Genomic DNA, 19097 nt, shown 5'->3' with positions numbered 1-19097 from the left:
TGTATGAATATTACTGATGTGGGTTGAAGAGGCAGGAAAGAGCCTTTTAAAAAATGAAATGTACATCCATCCATCACAAGCAAGTTTGGCGCTGTGTTTCAAGCATCGCTGAAAGTGCCTTTGAGCCACTGTCCTCCTTTTGTATGAACTGTTGTCCATTCTGCATCAAGCATATTCTAGCCAACATAGGTGTTATATTTGTTTAGCAGGCAAGGAAAATGAAAGAACCCCACTTTAACATGGGTGCCCTCTTTGATTTAATGGGAGCTTTGGCACCAAAGATGGGATCTGTTGCTTTCTAGGAATAAACCGTCATGAGGAATGGAGACTAGGATAGAAACAAAGTCTGGTCATTTTTTAAAAAAACAGCTTATCTCAAGTTCTGCCTCTGCGGCAAAATAAACAAAACAAATGGCTCCTCGCTTCTTAGTTCAGAACAGGGGTCAGCAACTAAACTTTCCTCAGATAAACTTGACCCCCTAGCAGATAAAACCCAATGGATTTTTTTTTCTTTTCAGTTGGACCTCAGTTCTGGCACCTCTCAGGTGGGCACCATTGCCATTCTAAGAGAACAAGGGAGACATTCATGGTGAGTTCTGGCAACCTCATTTTCTAGGAAAATAGCACTGCATACACCCCAACTGTTGCACTAATGGAAGAGGACAGAATGACACGATACAGAAGGGTTGTTTGAGAGAGGTGCAGCTAAACACTTAGTCCATATTATTCATTCCCATAATGCATTCCCTTATACAACAGTCCACCTTTAAAAAAATGCACACAACTAACTGCTGCTAACAAGGACCCAACTCTCACTGAGGTAGGAGACAGGTCTAGGCTGTACCACTTCAGGTGGTGAAGGAGGGTAGGTCACATGATTTAATGCAAAGCATCCCCTCTGCACAGAAAACTAGCTTGTCAGGGCAGAGGGAATCTAGCCTAGCTTCTGCCTTATATTCTAGCTTTATATGCGCAGACATAGCTTTGCCACATCAGTCAGGCTGAGAATCTAATCTACAACATGCACCACCCCAGTAATTTCAGCCACCGTGAGATTATATCAGATTTATGACATTTCTCTACCACGACCTCATACCAGCTTTTTCAGGGGTGTAATTTCAAAAAAGTAGAATTTCCCCTATTAAACCTTCAACATTGTGCGGGAGAAGTGGGCATTGGCTACTCCAATTATTGCAATGCTTTACAGTTTCTCCAGCCATTGTTTCTGAACGCCTACGACCTTTTCAATCTTATGTGTTTCCCTAAAGATGTAACTTTGAAAAGCACCTAGTCCAGCTGCCTTTTCTGTTCAGAATCTGGATACTGCGGGGGGAAGGAGATGGGGAGACAAAGAGTTTGTCATTAAAAACAAAGACAGAGAAATACACCAGAAATAAATATCTGTGTGAACCGCCATTTGTTAGCTAACATGAATCTGAGATCAAAGGAAGATGCCTTATACCAAACCCATCTAGTTCAGTGTTGACGACACTGGCAGTAGTTCTCCAGGGATTGAGACAGGAGTCAATCTCAGGCTTACCTGGAGATGCCAGGCATTGATACTGTGACCTTCTGAATGCAAAGTGTGTCTTCTTCTTCCACCTCACTGTTTCCACCAACTGAACTGAATCTACCATTTCCTACTAATGCACAGCATATGTCCAGTGTCAACCCACAAAGTTCCTCAGGTATTCAGCAGGCCCTTTGGGGGCAAATATACCACAGTCCTTCTGACCGGACATCCCAGATTAATTTTCCCGAAGCAAAAAATAGACCAGTTTGAAGAACACAGGTTTCCACTGGTAGCTGCAGAAATGTTGATCCACTGCATTAACCCTTCACCGGCAAGATCTTGCTTTGAAAGGAGCATTTGTTACAGGAAGGGGAATTATGTGGGGGAATTATGACCCCTTACAGAGGGTGTACCTACACATATGGAAAGAAAGAAGAAGAGAAGATATGGGGTGGGGTGCAACTGGTGTTTACCGCTTTGTGGTTTTCTACAATCAAGCAGTGTATATATATATATATATCTCAAAAGCAGAGTGTTTACTTCTTTTTTTTCCAAGGCAAAAGGAGGAAGTTAAATGCAGGTGCTCTGTTCAAGCAACACTTCACACCCGCTCTCTTTTCTCCCTTAGACTCACTGGTGTCAATCCGCATCCCGGAGTGACTCCATTTAGTCAGGCTGCGGATTGGTTTTGCGCTTTCCTAAAACAAAACAAAAAACAAAAAAAGGTGCTCCTGCGTTTTTAAATTAAATAAAGAAATCCCTACTACCTTTCTTACCTGTTGTCTAAATTGCAAGAGGAGCGTGCGTCTCCAGTTTGTGGCAATAAAACATGTTACTACCCCTCCTTAGCCTGATTAGGTAAGGTAAGGGCGTTTCGGGTTTTTTTTCTGCTTTAAAGGCCAAAATCTCCCTTGGGCCAAAAGGATACTTTTCACCATCTGTATTTCTTCGGAATAACAGCCCGCGGAGAACGGCGTCTCTAACAGGTAGAGTCTCGTGTGTGTGTGTGGTTTAAATTTGGGTTGGATAACGCGTTAAGAAACCTCCCGTTTGATCATGAAGAGGAAGGCGAATTAAAGCACTCATCGGAAATCTTTTCCTCTCTCTTTCAAACTGAGCCTCTGCCCGCCTTATCCTCATATCTTCATAATCGTTCGCCACTAAAGTCGCCGGGAAATCGTCTTTCGCCTTAAGAACATTAAACAGCGTCGGTTTAGCTTGATTTATGGTTGGGAACTCCTCGCTCTCAGGCTCTTGTCTCTTGGCTTTCCCTCCCCAGGACTATATTGATCCTGTTTGGGACTTAGCGACTAATCAGCAAGAGCTGTAAGAGAGCACTTTTGTAATGCACCTTCCGCGCCTACTTTCTTTCTCCCTTGCAGAGAGAAAGAGCCAAGCAGGAAGAGGCTAGGGAGACTTCGGAACTGTCCAGAACCAACTTGCGTAATGCGTCGCTTAGCGCGGCAGCCCTTGGAGCTGTCCGTAGTGCTGCAGGGATTCTTGCGCCTTCGCACGCTCCCGTCTCCCGCAAAACTCTGGGGACGGTCGTATTCCGTGTTAACTGATCCGGGGGAAGTGCCATCTCATGACTAATGCGGAGTAGACGCAATAGACTAAGATGGCTCTTAAAAGTGGATGTGTGTGTTGGATCCACGTGGCGGAAGAGGCGTTAACCCACTCTTTGTCATAACTACACGCTGTTTGTGAACACGACAGGGTGCCGACGGGTGAGTAATGGCCACTCGTCGACCTTGGGTTACCTTTGAGTATGGGTCCCTTGGCAGACCGATTCCGGGCTTGACTGCTGGGAAGAAAGTAGTTTTGTTAAGTGGGACTTCCTTCCAAGTGTACCCAGCGACGTGTGCGGTTAAGCCCCGGTGGTCCCTCAAAATGGGGGTTCCTTAGCAAAGAGTCCAGTGGCAACAGACCTACATCAGTAGAAAGAATTCCAGGTGTAGGTGCAAAAGGAACAGCGAGCTACGTCTCCACCTTCCCCACCCCAACGGCTGCAGAGATCTTGGACACGCATCCGAGCACCTTACTCCTCTCTCCCTCCCTCTTCGGTAGATTTCTTTGGGGTGCGGGAGAAGGGTCCTGCTTCTCCTCGTACGCTTCTGCGACAGTTCCTCTGCCTTGCCCTACTAATCGGGCATCTATCTTCCGGGTTGACGTTAGCACAGATAATGGGGCAAGAGAGAGATGAAGATGTTTTTAAGAAGCAACGGGCTGGCACCGTCCGGAGGCCACAGGAAGTGCTGACCCCAGGCCTCCTCACCAGGACAAAAAGGAGTCTGGCGCAGGAGCTGAGCCTCAGCAGGCTACTCCATTGCTCTCTCCAGGCCGCCTTCCCTAGCTAGCGGTGACCTCTTCCACGCACTGGGTGTCTCTGACCGAAGGGAGTCATCCTAATAGGTGAACTGATAATCCTAGTACGTACAGTAATAGTATTATTGAAAAGCAGACACGGAGCTGTCCAGCCGGAGGGAGACCTCCTTGACTTCCTCCACCCGGAGAGTGTTAATGTGCTAAGGAAGAAAGCCCATCCCATATTAGCAAGCGAGTCCCCTTGAATTTCCACCGATGGCCATGAAAGGCAGCGGTGTATCCCCGACGAACCCGGGGAGGAGCAGGGAATGGGAGGTTCTGAAATATCCAACTGCTGAGGCTGTGGAAAAGGCAGGAAGTTTTTAACTTGGGGGCTGAAGGGAAACGCTGTGATCAAGGGAAACCCGGCCGAGCAGCAAGGCTCGCTAGCAGAATCCAGCGCCTCGTGGCCCCAGTAGAAGTGCAAGAGATGGCATAGAAGGGGAGGGGGAGAGTGATTTGAACGTCTGTCCTGGGAGAATGGAAGGGGAAATCTCTCTCTCTTCTCTGAAGTAGAGGAAGGGCGTGTTTGGGGAAGTCTGTTTAACGGCAAAGCAGCCTCGATTCCTTTCCTGGCTCTTTTGATAATGTTCACTTGCGAGGGAGAAATTGTTACCCAGGAAGAAAGAAAACAACTTGCAGGATCTGCGCGCGCGTGTTTGTTCCTTGAGTGCGTTTAAATGAGCGCGCATCTGTAGCTTTTTAAACCTCAAGCCCACCCCTTTCTTCCAAGGAAAGCCTCTTTTAATTAGCTTTCGAAACCAGCAAATGCGTCTAATGAAGTAGGTTTATTTAATCTTGCTCATGATTTAAGTGAGAAGCAATCAAGATTGTTTATCAGCAAAAGTGAAGAGCTCAAATTGCACCGCAGGCAGGGAAAGAGCTAAAGACAGAGAGGATAGGAAAGCCCTGTTTGGTTTTCCAAGAAAAATTCCTGCGTTGTTAAAAGAGGATGCTTTGAAAAGGAAAGAAGTGGGAAGGGGAGGTTGAAAAATAAATATTTGGGGAAATTTGATCGTTATTCTCAAGCTGCCGCCCCCTCCCCCCCCCAGCACCACTAAAAAAAAAAGATATAAATATATATCTTACCACCACCTAATTCTTCTTCATTTTAGCCTTCTTGCTGGTGTTAGGGGAAATGTTCTGGAGGAAAATACTAAAATTCTTCTTTTTAAAAAAGGAGGGTTAAATGCTGTGCGACTTCCAACACTATCTGAAGAAGCATAAAGGAAGAGGTTGCAGCGTTATTCAGTGATTTTGACCAAAATATCAGCCGTTCTAAGATAACTTCCCCTTCTGTTCTATTTATTATTATTATTTTTTTGGGGGGGGTGGAATAATATAGTAATAGATCCTGCTTCGGCGCCTCAAGGTGTTGATGAGGACGACGGTTTTAGAAAAGAGGATCCTTATTTTAGCAACTTAAATCTAAAATCTAAAAAGATTATTATAATAATAATAATAACCAGAACTCATCTAAGATCCAGATTTATAATAGGCTTTCAAAACAGAGCCAGCCGAATTATTCCCGGCCCATGTGGCTCATTTCAAAAACGTAACCCGAATAACTTGGCAACCATTTGAAAGCACTCTGAGGCCTCCTATTCCCCACCCCCACCCCCCGCTATCCACCATTCATTTTATGACATTTAATACCAGGGAGTATTTAAAAATAATAATTCTAAAAAAACTTTAATTTAAAAAATCGCTATGCGCGCTACTCAGTCAGCTTAGTTAGATCTCTGACACGGAGATTTAAAAGTTGGGGCCTTTCTCTGGGACTGGCTGGCTAGTCAATGTCTCTCCCTCGCTGGCTTGTCGATTTCCTTGGCCACAGGCACATCTTAGCGCATACCCGCAGAAGGGCTTCTTTTTGGCTGGCTGTTGGGGGGCGGGACACGACTCCGCAGACCCAGAGCCATGTGGGTCATTAACAGTTTGATCCAGTGGGGGGGGGCGTGGGTAGGTGGGTCCCCCGACTCATTGTTATTATTTATTTCCAAGCCCTAATTAACACGGGAACCGGGGGATCGCGGGGCTGGGCAAAGGGTTGGGTAGGTTTGGCTGCGCTCTGTGTATAATTTCGTCGCCCGCAGCTCGGTGGCCGCGTAATTGTCCGCTGTGACATGAGCCGAAAATGAGGTGGGCGTTTCCGGGCCCTTTTGTGAGGACGCGGCCAAGGTCAAGATGGTTTTGAACGCGAATTTATTAGCAGGAGAGGTGAGGGAGAGAGGGAGGGAGGGAGAGAATCAGCAAACCATTCTCTAATTAGCAAAGCCCAAATAAAATGTGCCCGCAGGCTTTTCTAGCTGCTTCTCTCTTTCTCCTCCTCTCCCCGCTCCCCATCGCCTCACACTCGCTTTCTCTCCCCCCCCCTCCTTTAGAAAATCAAAAAGAAAAGCCACACAAGCAAAGAGAATCAACCACAAACCTCAGAGGAGGTGATAATATTGGACGGGCGTTATGAATGTTTTATAGGTAATTGCTGTATATCTTTCTAATTTTAAAGAGGAGGAGGGGAGGGAGAGATGCGCGCTCGTTCTTCCAAGGTTGGGGCTTTCTGATGGCTTGGAGGGCTGATCCGGATTGGCAGAACGGACGGGGGGGGAGAGGTAGGCAGCCCCCCCCAACTCAGGCCAAAGAGGCCAGAGGGAGGGAAGGAGCCGCTCCGCTCGCCTCTCCTTTTGCATCACTTTCAGGCGGTTATCCCCCCCCCCCCCAGTTCCGTCGCAAAGCCAGCCACAGTTTCTCCTTTTCACACACACACCCCGTTTTATTTTTTATTTTTTGTTCCCCATTTTCCCCGCCTTCCCTCTTGCTCCTTCTCAACCCAGACCCCGCAAAGTCTTCCAGTCCGCACACACACACGCACACACACAACCGCACCACCGAATTGCCTGCCCCTTTTAAGAAGGGGAGGTTTAAGAAGAATTAAAAATAAAAAGCTGAACAAAAAAGATTTGTAGAGGGAGAAAAGGAGAAGCGGGGTCTTTGGAGGGAAAGGGAGAAAAAGACCCCTGGGGCTGGGGAGAGATCAAAGATCTCCAGGTCTCTCGCCCGCCCCCCCCCCTTCCCGCCGCCCCCTCCACGCAAACATCCCCTTCGGCTGTGAACCCGGGGTGGGTTTTCTCCTGCCTGGGGTCCACGCTCCTAATTGCCCCCCTCGAGCGTCTCCCGCTTCCTGTCTGTCCTCCGCGTTTCTCCCCAACGCTTCTGCGGCCTCGGAACAGCTGCCAGGCCGGGAGACCACATTTTGGTTTCCCAGACATCCGGCCACCTTTAGCAAACCATTCAAGTCCTCTCTCTCTCTTTCTCTCCCCGCCCCCCACTTTTAAATATTCAACAACGGGAGCCAAAAAACAAGAGAGAGAATTGTACACAGCAGCGAAGGAGGAAAAGCAGCCCCAACATTCCCAGGTTATAACGGCCTATTTAGAACCAAATCCACCCTCCTCAATTTTTTTTTTTAAAAGAGCAAAACAGTATTGCTTATCATGGATCTTTCACCGCACAAGCTTGAAGTAGCAAGCCCCCCTTCCCCTCTCCCCTCGCCCAAAGAAAACACTTGATTCTCCCTTCCAATCTGTTGCTTCGAAAAGTCACAAACTCCTATCAACTTTTCAAAAACGGAACGCCAGCAGCACACGTTTTGGTGGGGTGAATTTGAGCAGCGCACACAGACGCAGGCACGCTCTGCGCATTTCTTCGCAGAGTCCCGTCCCCCCCCCCCCGCGGCCAAGCGCGTTTGGCTTAAGAAAATTAGCTAGTTTGGACCTACGCATTTGTTTAAAAAAAGATAAAAGTTTATTTCCTTTTTTCCCCCTTCGTTTTGTCATTTTTCAGTCATCAAAAATCTATATAATTTTTGTCGTCGTCATCTAAGCATTTATTTTTTACTGAATCAAAAAAAAAAGCATGGAAAAGGAGAGAGTAGAGGGGGAAGATTTTTTTGTTTTGTTTTGCTTCGTTGCCGTTCCCCCACCACCACCACCACTAATGTATATGTGACTTTTCTTTTTTTCTTTTTCTTTTCTTTCTTTTTTTCTTTTCTTTTTTGGAACAACATATAATAAATATGATATATCACTTCGCACACCAGCCTGTTCAAAATGTACATTTTACATATCTCGTATATATCTATATATGGATATAGATATAGATATATAGATATATATATAGCATACGGAGCATGCCACTTTTCGGTAAGAAAAAAAGGTCATGAGAAATTCAGTGCAAACTTCTCCGTCTCCCCAAGACCGCCGCCGTCTCCTCATCTTCTGGGATCAGTGTTGGGGGGGAGGGGCGTCCTCTCTCTCTCTCTCTCTCTCTCTCTCTTTCTCTCTGTGTGTCACTCAAAAGTCTTTGCTGCGACTGGCTGGATCTCAGTCTCTTTCTTGCACCCCCTCCCCAACTCTCTCCTAGAGACGATCGCAAGCAAACCCCCCCTCCCCCCGCAGTTCTCTTCCCCCCTCCTCCTCCGGCCAAGGGACGGACTGACGCGGGCCTGGCTGGATGTGAAGATTCACTTACGGGTTCCAGAGTCCCCGCTCTCGCTCGGAGCCGGTCGCCTCTCTCGCTGCTTGGAGAACCTCTCGCATCCACCGCCCCCCCCTTCCTCCTCCTCCTCCTCACTCGGCTGGGCTCCATCCTTGGCTGATTAGCAGTGGTCTTAAGTGAGGGGGAGTGAAGCGGGGGAGTCTGTTAGCGGAATGCGCGGGGGCGGGGAGCTGGGGGAGGGCGAAGCTCCCCTCCCCTCCCCCCCCAGGGGGAGCGCTTTCACCGCGGGTGGGGGGTCCCCGGGAGAGGGTTGGACAAAGGGTTGAGGGCCGGCTGCCCTCCGGGTCCAAGGCCGTGGATCAGCACCCGGGGGACCAGAGGCCTCTGCAGCTGGGGGTGAGGCGCCGGAGGAGTCCGGTACATGCTACTGTACATAGCTGCGGCCGCCGCGGCCGCCGTGGTGCTGTCCATGCTGCCTAGCAGGCTCGGGTGATAGAAGTAGGGCGACGGGAACATCCGCTGCAGAGCCGAGTAATTCCCCGCTTCGGCCAGGAGCTCCAAGCCCACGGCCGTCTGCCGCTTCCACTTGGTCCTGCGGGAGAAGGGGAGAAAGAGACGCCGCTAGGCCGGGGCCACAAATTGCGGGGGGGGGGGAGAGAGTCGGTGGGGACAGGAGGATCAGATCGGAAGGACAACTCCTCACCCTCTTTTTAAAAAGCAAAATAAGAGGGGAGCCCTTCTTGTAGGAGCAGAATCAAGGGCGCCACTTGGGTAGATCTCTGATTTATTTCCCTCCTTTGAATGATTGCGATGATCCTTTCTTCCTTAAAGGTGATAGCGACTCTAAAATTATTGCATCCACCGTCCGGATTGCATAGGCGTAAAGGGCAATGGTTAATGAGGAATAACCGCTTCAAAATAATAGAACGTAGGAAGCAGTGAGTTACGCACAGATAGAGCCATCCATCCTCCATTTCTTCCTTCCTCTGGTTCTAACTCGTCCTGTCTCTGAAGCTGGAGGCAGGTGACTTGAAAACTACCCACCTGAAAGTCTGCTAAAAGGCATATTTCCAAGCATACAACAAAACTTGAAACCTCTTTTTTCTCTCTTCATTATCAGCTCCTCAAACCAAACATTCACTCTCTTTCTCCCGCCAGCCTCCCCTCTGTTAATTTTCTGCGCTTTAAAACCGGGAAGGCACAGCTCACTCCGACTTACTAAAACACCCATTTAAAAGGGACAGCTAAAATACCCCTAACATTTCCATTCCTGAGGCAATTACTTCGGGGGGGGCAGGGGGTAAGCGCCTCCTCCCGTATATATATAAAAAGAGAACCGACACAGAAGCTCCAACTTTTACCGACAATTCAGATCAAGATAATTTGATTCTGCAAATAATCTCACCCAATACCAAAAAGACGACAAAAACGCTTTGCGTCTTTATTTTGACCGTTTTAGAAGACTTATTGGGATGGGAAGTGTCAGCCTGGGTCATTGGGTCCTCCTGCCACTGAAGTTGATTTTAGACTAAATGGGTTTTAGACTAAATTCTGAGAGGATAATTTAGAACGAAGAACTGATAATTCTGTTCTTCCAAAATCCTAGTCTGGTGTGTGTGTGTAATTCATAGCAAGCATCACTCAACCGAAAGCAAATTAAGTCATTTGTTCGAATATTTCAACATACACACATCCAACTCCTGCCAGCCGACTTAAAGGAACGCTGATAAATAATCAGAGTATATAGCGAGTCAATTATTCCAGAACCTTAGTGCAGTTTCCGTGTGTGTGTGTGTGTGCGCGCGCGCGCGCGCTACACACACATACACACACACACACAGGTTCCCATTCTGAGTCTCCATGCATCTCTCTCAAGCCCCAGTAAGCTGCCGGAGCTGGTGCATCCTGCACACATTCGCTCTTTCGCTCTCCTCCTCTCTCTCTCTCTCTCACACACACACACAAAATCACGACCCAGCAATTGCAGCCAAATTAATAAACATGGCGCTGCTGTTTAGATTGGCGATAAATGACACTAATGTTTTCCGACAGAATTAGGGTGGCTGCGACCGTATGTAATGAGACAGAAAATTATGGCAAAGACGACAACTGGACGCGCTTTTCCAACGCAGCCGTCATCGACGAGAAGCTAGAAATCCCCGCTTTCTGCTCTTGCAGCGCCTTTGTTGTTGTTGATTTCTTGAGGGGAGGGGTGGGGAGACATACTCATTTAAGACTTGGTTTCTTCATCCAGCCCCCCACCCCAGTTTCTTATCCACAGGCGCCAAGAGCGAGGAAACGCTTGGAAAAAGGGCAGCGCTTTCCAAGTGGGTTGGAGAGGCGCGCCAAGAACCGAATTTTTAGAGGGGGAAAGAAACATGGGGCGAAGGAAAATGGGGGGGAGAGAGAAACTGGGAGAGCGACCAAGAGGAGGCTGGGGCCTTAGGGAAAGGGGCCAGACCCTAGACTGGAACTCTAAGGTCACCCGTCCAGGCAGGATCCCTCCACGTCGCGATTCCTGCCATGTTAATTAGCTTTCTCAAGAAGCCACGCCACTGATTGACACGTTAACTTTCCATCCTTTGTTTTGCTGTGGGGGAGAGGGGGTTGGTTCCTGTCTTTTACTTACTACCACGGTACACGTGTAGGAAAGGAGTGGGGCAAACTGGCGGGGGTTTGCGGGGCCCACGGGGAGAGAAGGCAACCGTCCCCAGCTCGATTTGGCGTCCTGGTTGGAGAAACCCAAACAGAGAGCACGCGTTCCTTATCTGCGCTCTCTTGGTAAAGAACCTTGGATTGGGGCGATGGAGTGAAGCGGTTTGGAAACCGCAGACTTTATTTGGCTCCCCTGCTCCCCAAAAAGCAGACTTACGCTCAGGAAAGTCCTTTTTAGGGTTGCAGCCAAATCTGCAGACTTTCCTGGGAGTAAAACCAAGGGAATTGGAAGCGGGACAGCAACTCCCCAGGCTGCGGGTTGCTTTCCTGTTGAGTTCCCCCTTCCTTCCTAAATTACGGTTTAATTCAAACATAAGAGAGTCGGTGCGTTGGGAAAACTGGGGAGGGAATGCCAAGGAGAACCAGGGGAAAGGCCTTCGCCCCCTCCACGTGCTTCTGCCTGCCCTACCTTCGGTTTTGATACCAGGTTTTGACCTGCGTGTCGGTCAGGTTGAGGGCCGCCGCCAAATCCATGCGGTCTTGGACGCTGAGATACTTTTGCCTCTCGAAGCTCCTCTCCAGCTGGTTGAGCTGATGATCCGAGAAGGCCGTCCGCGCCTTGCGGGGCTTCTTGGCTCGCACCGGAGGGCTGTCTCGGCTGCTGGAGATCTCACGGTCGCCTTCTTCCTTTGTCCCTACGAAAGAACAAGACGCAGAGGTCGGGTTTTAGTGCCGGAGGAAAGCGCGGAGACAGTGCACTGGGGCAGCGCAAACCCAAACACAATATCTCCCCAGCCTGGTCTGGAGACCTTCCTTGTTTTGGATCTTGGTTGGATTCAACCGATTTGCTCAGTAGAACTAATTATGGTTTATTTATTTATTTTGCTGGGGAGCGGTTGTATTTTTTCGCCGCAGTCCACAACACCTCAATTTAGTTGGCCGCAGTAGGGTCCCATGGATTAAGAACTCAATCTCAGGGAGGAGGTTGTGACTCAAAAAAGGATTTCCCAGGAGTGGTGATTCCTCCCGTCGCGCACAAATAACACCCGCCTTTCTGGAGGGGCTTGATTTCCCTCTCCGTCCGGCAAATCCCTATTTCTTTTCCCCGCTTTCGAAGTGCACTTGGGGAAACGGTTATTATAAAACCATGCTACGTCACGGGGGAAAGAAGCAAAGTTGGACTTCGCCTGCCCAGGTGACGACGGCGCAAGGGTTGCCGGGTTCTCTTTGGCAACTAGGAGTTCTGTTCTGGGTTGGGTTTTCTGGTGCTGAAATGTTAGGAAATCGATATGTCAATCCATCTGTGTTCGTACTGGGGTGTTTCTCTCCCTCCCCCCTTCTCTCTCTCTCTCTCTCTCTCTCTCTTTCTCGGCGCTCCTTGATCTTCCCTGCAGGAAGAACAATAATCTCTCTAATTGACCCACTGGGGAGGTTGGTGCACCAACTAACCAACAGAAAAAAATTGCTAGACGAGGCTGTACATCTGTTTTTGGACACTCTTATGCTAATGCTAAAATGAATAGCATACTGGAGCGCCCATCTATTAGCCACTGCAAAATATCTGAAGGCTGTAAAATTAGCAAAATGTGTCTGCTCTTACCTCCGCGTTTCAAAGGCTCCTGCCCTGATAAGTGGGATTCCCTTGGCAGCAGCTTTTTATTATTATTATTTTCCCCAGCGATTGGCAGAATGTTACAGGGTTGCACACACGCGCCCTTATATATTTGGATTTTAGAAAATGCACATTTCTTGCACACTCCTTAAGATAACCCACGGAACCAGCAATACAGTATAAAATCAGCTGGCGAGGCTGCTTCACGAGGGTTATAAAATAAAAATGAAAAGGGGGTTCCAATCTGATCAACCATCTTTAAAAAACTTTTTTTTAAAGATCACTTTCTTTGAACGCTCTTGGAAATGAGTCTTATTAATTAATAGTTCCTAAACTTCTGCGAGCTGTGTTTTTAAAATAGTGTAAACAGGAGTAATAATAATAATAATAATAATAATAATAATAATAATACATATATGCATTTTAAAATATCTAATCACACCCAGCTATTTATTATATTAGTGTTGTTGAAGAGCACACTTTCAGAACACAAATTTCTTGCACCACTACCAACTTTTTAATGGGAGGTAAAGGAAAAGATGCACAACCTTACGGACAGAGAAGAAATATTCCCAGCTATATAAATATTCTTTAAATATTTAATTCTTTAAAATGCAAAAAGAAAAGTTTGAGAACTCTATTTCTTTGCAAAAAAAATAAAATAAACTGAAAGTGCTTTTCAGTTTCCTGACCGGGCTTGGCTTTATTTTCCCGGTGCTTTTTTTTTCTAAAACGTCTCAGTTCTTCGCTTATGGCCAAATCATCTCAATGTTCCAAGTCGACGTCCAAAGTTCCGAGAGGAATTTCGTGCAACAGAAACATTCGAGGACGGCTTGATTGGACGCGAAACTCGGGGGAGCGCCGCGAGAATGTACCGAACGTTCGAAACATAAACAATGGAACGCCGGGAACGTTCGAAGCCTCCTCGCGGGTAAAAAAAAAAAAAAAAAAGGAAGGCGAAGGAAGAAGGACGGAAAAGGCGCACGCTGCCTTTTACTCACCGTGACATTTGAGCTCGTTCTGGGAGTCGTCGCGTTTGTCCAGTTTGGTTTTGCTGTCGTCCTGCTCCAGCTTTGGCCGGAAGCTTTCGCTGGCCGCGTTGCTCTCTTGTTTGGGGGTGTGATGCGGGGACGAGACGCTGGTGCTGTAAGGTGCACAAGCCGCCAGCGGTTTGCTGTCTCCCAAAATGTCTTTGATGAGAAACGAAGAAGTAGAAGTCCTGGGGGCACAGCTGCCCGAACCCAGTTGCTGCTGCTGCTGCTGCTGTTGCTGCTGCTGGGGAGATGGCTGCAAACTTTGTTGTTGCTGCTGCTGCTGCTGCGGGTGATGGAGGTGAAGATGCTGCGCAGGGAGCCCGTCTTGCGCCAAATGCTGCGGCTGCTGCTGCTGCTCCGGATGCTCCGCCGTGACCGAGATGGGCGACGAGGGAGCCGTCCCCACAGTGTCTATTTCCGAGCAGGGGGAAGGGGTGGCTTGGCTGCGAAAATCCGCCGCGCGGGCCTCGCCGTGGGCCGCTCGGAAGTCCCCGTTCATCATGCCCGGGCTGCCGGACCTGGGATTAGACAAAATCGTGTCTATTCCAAAACTGGAGCCGCTAGACCCTTCCATGGTCGCCGTTCCAAGAAGCGCCTTCGATCATCCCCCAGACCTCCCCCAACGCGACTCCTTTTCTCTCTCTCTCTCTCTCTCGCACGAACAGGTTTTTTTTTCTTTTTGTTTTTTTGCACCGAGTGGAATCTGGAAGATCGACCGACCCACGGATTTCAAAACAAAACAATCGACGCCGATCAATCCTGGACGACTCGGGAGCTCGCCAAGCACGGCTGTCTAAGGCCGAAATTCACACGGGGGAAGGAGAGGGCTTGGGGAGGCAGAGCACGGAGGGGGGGCGACGAGATGCGGACATGAACAACACACAAAAGACGGAGAGAGACTCTGGAGAGGAGGGGGGATAACGATGGAGCAAGGGGAGCGTGAAGGAATAGAGGGAAATTGGGGGAGAAATCGGAGGGAAGGCGCGAGATCGGCACCCTCTGGAAGAGCTGGCCCCCCACACTCGCCCCCCACCACACACACACACGCCCCCCACCACCCCCAGCCTGACACACGTGTTTGGCGTCTCGTTCAGGCAGCGCTAAGAGAGAGCAGCCGCGCTCGCCCCGGTGGAATGGACAGCATCGCCTGGGCGCTGTGGAAGGGGGACGCGCGATGCAGTCGGAGGAAGAAGGTGGCTTGAGGAAGAAGAGGAGGAGGAAGAAGAAGAAGAGGCGCGATGATGCTGATGGCGAAGGCAGAGGCGCAGCGGGGCGGGCGAGCCGGCGGGGCTGCCTGGTGCGGCACCTCGGTCTCCCAGCGCCAGCCTCTCGGCTCTCCAGCTCGCGCGCTCTCTCTCTCGCCTGCGCCCAGGAGTTATTGAACTTTCTTGGAAAGTTGAGGCGTGGTGCAAAAGCAGGAGGAGGAGGAGGAGGAGGAGGAGGCGACGCGGAGCCTCGGCCACTGCCTACCTCTTCCTCGCGCCAGCCGCCTTCTCTCCTGCCACTCCGCCCGTGACGTCACAGCCATTGCCATCCGCCTGCGCGCACTTTATTCTAAACCATCCAAGAGGGTTTAGGTTTGTTTGGGGTGGCTTTCCTCCCCCCCCCCCCACACACCACTTTGTGTGTGAGTGGGGGGGTGTTTCTTTTCGGTTTTGGTCCGCCGTAGAATAGGAGCCCCCCCATTGGCAGCCAGGATGGTCGAACCTGACGCTCAGCAGTTGGCAGCCAATAAGAGTGAAGGGAAGCTGGAGAAGGGGCGGGGGCGGGGGGGAGATGGGGGAGGACAAGGGACCTTGTCAGTTTCAGATCTGGGACTGTTCTTTTTTAGAATCTGCAGGCTTCCACCCTCCCTCCTTCCCTCCCCAGTTTTATATCTGGATGTAAATGGTTAGCTATTATCCACACTAGACGCCAATAAAAATCATTAAGAAATGCAGGATTTGTTTTAAAGGACAGAGTGAGAGAGAAAGATATTTAAGGGGTGAGACAGAACAGTTACAGTTCTCATATATATATATATAATGTTTGCCAGCTGTTGGGAGGTGTGAGATCTCACGTGCCCTAGATATTTAAATCAAGGCGATGCATTACAAAAGCGAAACAAGCATCCGCACAGGGGATCCATCCATTCCAAAGAGGAGGCGGAGGGGGGGGGTCAGTTCAGCTTTCTAGGGATTCCTTACTGCTCTCCCCTATTCCCATATTTTCTTTGCTGGGAGACAGGTGAGTATGGTGTCTTTTTTTGTTTTGCTTTTGTAATAATAATAATAATAATAATAATAATAATGCTGCAACATTCCTGGATGGTGGAAGCTAGGAATGAGGAGGCGGAACAGGGAAACAGGGATGAGAGCTGGACCAGATGAGATCTCGGTCGGGAGCCAAGTGGGGAAACGGCTCGCTTCGGTTTCTCCAAGAGGAGAGCGAAGAGAAGGGAGCAGCCGCGCCTGGTGAAAAGATGGGAATCGAGCAAAGAGAAGCCCATTCGCCGCCTGCACGCCTGGTCCTTTGGAGAGGCAGCTCACCGGTGCTGCAAGGCCCAGGGCCAGATGCAAAGTGTAGGGCTCCGGTGCCGCCCGCCAACTCCACTCTGCCAGATTCCAGGGGTCTCTAGTGCTTTCCCCCCTTTTCTTTTCCTTCCTTCCTTCCTTCCTTCCTTCCTTCCTTCCTTCCTTCCTTCCTTCCTTCCTTCCTTCTCACACTTCACTCCGGTTTCTCCCTTGTACTAAGCTCCCATGGCTTAAAACCGGAATAGTTCCTACTTATCCGCATGAGACTCCGGAAGAGAGAGAGAGGGAGAGTGCGTGCATATACTTGTGTGTGTGTGTGACATTTTCCGCCGATTCTTTGGAGATCCTCAACTTGCGTCACTTTCTCCAGGACGCCACGACTCCGACCTGTCTCTTGTTGAATGTCAGTGTAATGCGAACTGCCAGTGACAAGGCGACGTATTACTCCCGATTAAGTGCCGTGTCAGCCTAATTAGCAGAGTAATTATAAGGTGCTAATGAATGATTCAAAGTTCGGCGAGATACAGTTCACTCCGCATTGCGCCCTCCTGAAGGACTCGGGGAATCGAAGGTAAACGGGCCAGGAGTCTCCCCCCCCTCTCCCCCCCCTCTGCGACACACACACACGACAAAATGCAAACCTGGGGGGGGGGGGCTTCTCTCAGCCATTATTTGTAGTGAAAGCGAAAGGACATTAAAGTAGAAACATAGAAAAGGAGGGAGGGATGTGGATGGGTTGACACACACCTCCTTTTTTAAAAAGAGAGAGATGGATGTAATTTACAGTGGAGTGAGGAGCTGGGGAGACGCAGCGGTGCACCGTAGACTTTTCCCTGCGTGCGCCCCTGCTGCAGCGATGGTTCTCTTTTCAGAAAGGAAGGAGCAGATTTAGCTCCTGGCTAAAATATTGGAGAGGGAAGGGGCCGATTAGCTTGCAAGGGACGCGGGCCGGTTTAAAACACCCCCTTGTCCAAAAGAAGAAGAAAAAACTATAGAGAACCTCACCATAAGAGGGTGGGGAATGCAAGGGAATCGGAGAAGGAAACCAAATACCTGAGTTAGGTCTCGTCCCCTGCGTCTGGGCAGGTGTCGGCGAAGAACCCAGCGCCAAGCGGCTTGGGACTACATTGAACAGCTAGGTCCGAGAGAGGGGAGATGCTTCCGTCTTCTTTGGGCGCCCCCATTGCTTAATCTCTCTCTCCCACAACCCCCACCACCCGCTCACATACACTGCTCTCCCCTTTCCCTGCCCTCCCCCACCGACGATCTCCCATCGCTGGGAATCGCTTGTAGTTATTGGTGGGTTGCTAGCTGGGGGAGGCAGAAAGCAGCTTGGAAAGTCGCCATTGTGCTCCGTTCTGTGACCTTTGGTGTGTTTTTTTAAAGATACCCCGGAGAAGTGCGTGCGTAAAAGTAAGGAGATCGGCCTTAAAAAGGTGGAGGGGAAAGGGAGAGAGAGTTTTAATTCTGCAGTAACATTGCAAATCTAGTGTCATTTCAACCGCAGGAACGAATGCCCCTAAAATGACACTCATTGCCTTGGCGTTGTGCACCTTACATACCCGTTTGTTTGTATGTTTGCATACGTTGCAATCTTCCCAAAACACCCACCGAGGAGCGTGCTTCCTCGGAAGTCTCCTTTATTTCCACTCGAACCCCAAATATATAAAAAAATAGATTTAGGACCGCTGCATTCTTGAGAACTCAAGTTCAAATCAGTGGCGCACGCTTTCCAAGAATTGGTTTGCTCGGGCGTCAAAGTTGATGGCCAAATGGTTTTGTTTTGGTTTTTCTCTGTAAAGGGACACTCTCTAAAATATCAGGCAGCCTTTCTCTTCCCCCAAACTCCTCTCTGAAAACAATTCAGTTCCGATGATCTGGGTTTATTTGAGAAGGAATGGAGAGGGTAGCTGCGCGGTTAGGAATAAATTGGACCAACGACCTTCCTTTCCTTTGGCAAAGATGGAAGAAATTTCTCCCGCAAGACGAGATAATGTAACAGGCAGGAGAGCGCTCTTGCCAAGAGACAGGTGCGTGGCCCACGCGCCAGAGCGGCCCACTTTCAGGCCACGTCTGGAGGGCGTCATAATTAGCCGCTTAATCTTTATTAATGATATTTGATTTGGGCGGAATCAGAAACGGTTCCCAGGCGGAGCAGGACCTCCGAAGAGCACGACGAGGCGCTCAGACTGATGAAGTGAGAACAAGGAAGAGAAGCCGGAAAGATAGAAGGAGAGAGAAAATGAGGGTCCGATCGAGGTTCTCTAACATTCGCGTAACCTACAAATGGGATTCGCCTGCTTCTGCCTAATGTACGCGCTGCCGTGAACAAAACCCACGTCGTTGTTTTTCCTTGATGGGCTACATTTTAAAGTCAGGAGTTTGGGAGGGTTGTTGTTGTTGTTTAATTGGGCTTGCTATCCCCGCCCCCCAGTTCTGAACTTAAACTGCAGAATTACCTGGGAGGGGGCCCTGGGTGAGTGAGGATTATTTGGGAATGTTTATTCTGTGAGGGGGGGTTGGGACTTTCAGAATTGCCATCCAAACCGACTTTTTCTGAAAAGCTTCAGTTAATAGTGTCTGAATGTGTGTCTGTCACATAAGTTTCACACACATGCACACACTTTTCGTACAGTTAAGGGTTTGAGGGGAGGGCAGAAATCAAGGAAGTGAGGGGTGGAAGCGGGGGGGAAAGCCTATTTAATGGGAATCAATTTGCAGATACGGGTGTGCTGTTCTTGTTCATTTGGTTCAAAGCTGGGCTTTCTGTTGGGTTATATTTCTGTATCTCTATATTAGTACAGTTCTCCCCCTCTCTCTTTATTCTCTCCTTCATTCTTTCTCTTTAGGGGAAATTCTGGACAAAATGGACAGCACCCTGGTACGCGCAGAAAAAGTTTCACAACTAC

General features: G+C 49.2%; 1 protein-coding gene across 3 annotated transcripts; it reads right to left on the bottom strand.

The window, feature by feature from the left end:
- Positions 1–7762: 7762 nt before the first annotated feature.
- Positions 7763–17357, bottom strand: BARHL2 (BarH like homeobox 2). Of its 3 annotated transcripts, none has more exons than XM_082226920.1 (4): positions 17242–17357; positions 13643–14193; positions 11499–11724; positions 7763–8966 (listed from the first exon to the last, which is right to left on the bottom strand). In XM_082226920.1, exons 2-4 carry the CDS (start codon positions 14175–14177, stop codon positions 8654–8656), a joined length of 1074 nt encoding a protein of 357 aa, XP_082083046.1. In that variant the 5' UTR covers positions 14178–14193; positions 17242–17357; the 3' UTR covers positions 7763–8653. The 3 variants fall into 3 exon arrangements, with proteins under 3 accessions (XP_082083046.1, XP_082083045.1, XP_082083044.1); XM_082226919.1 differs by lacking the exon at positions 17242–17357 and adding an exon at positions 14750–15215; XM_082226918.1 differs by lacking the exon at positions 17242–17357 and having other exon boundaries at positions 13643–14706.
- Between the last annotated feature and the right edge of the window lie 1740 nt (positions 17358–19097).

Source organism: Podarcis vaucheri (genome assembly GCF_965113315.1).
Source record: "Podarcis vaucheri genome assembly, chromosome: 6".
NCBI classification, from domain to species: domain Eukaryota; kingdom Metazoa; phylum Chordata; class Lepidosauria; order Squamata; family Lacertidae; genus Podarcis; species Podarcis vaucheri.
This window is presented reverse-complemented; position numbering and strand designations above follow the sequence as displayed.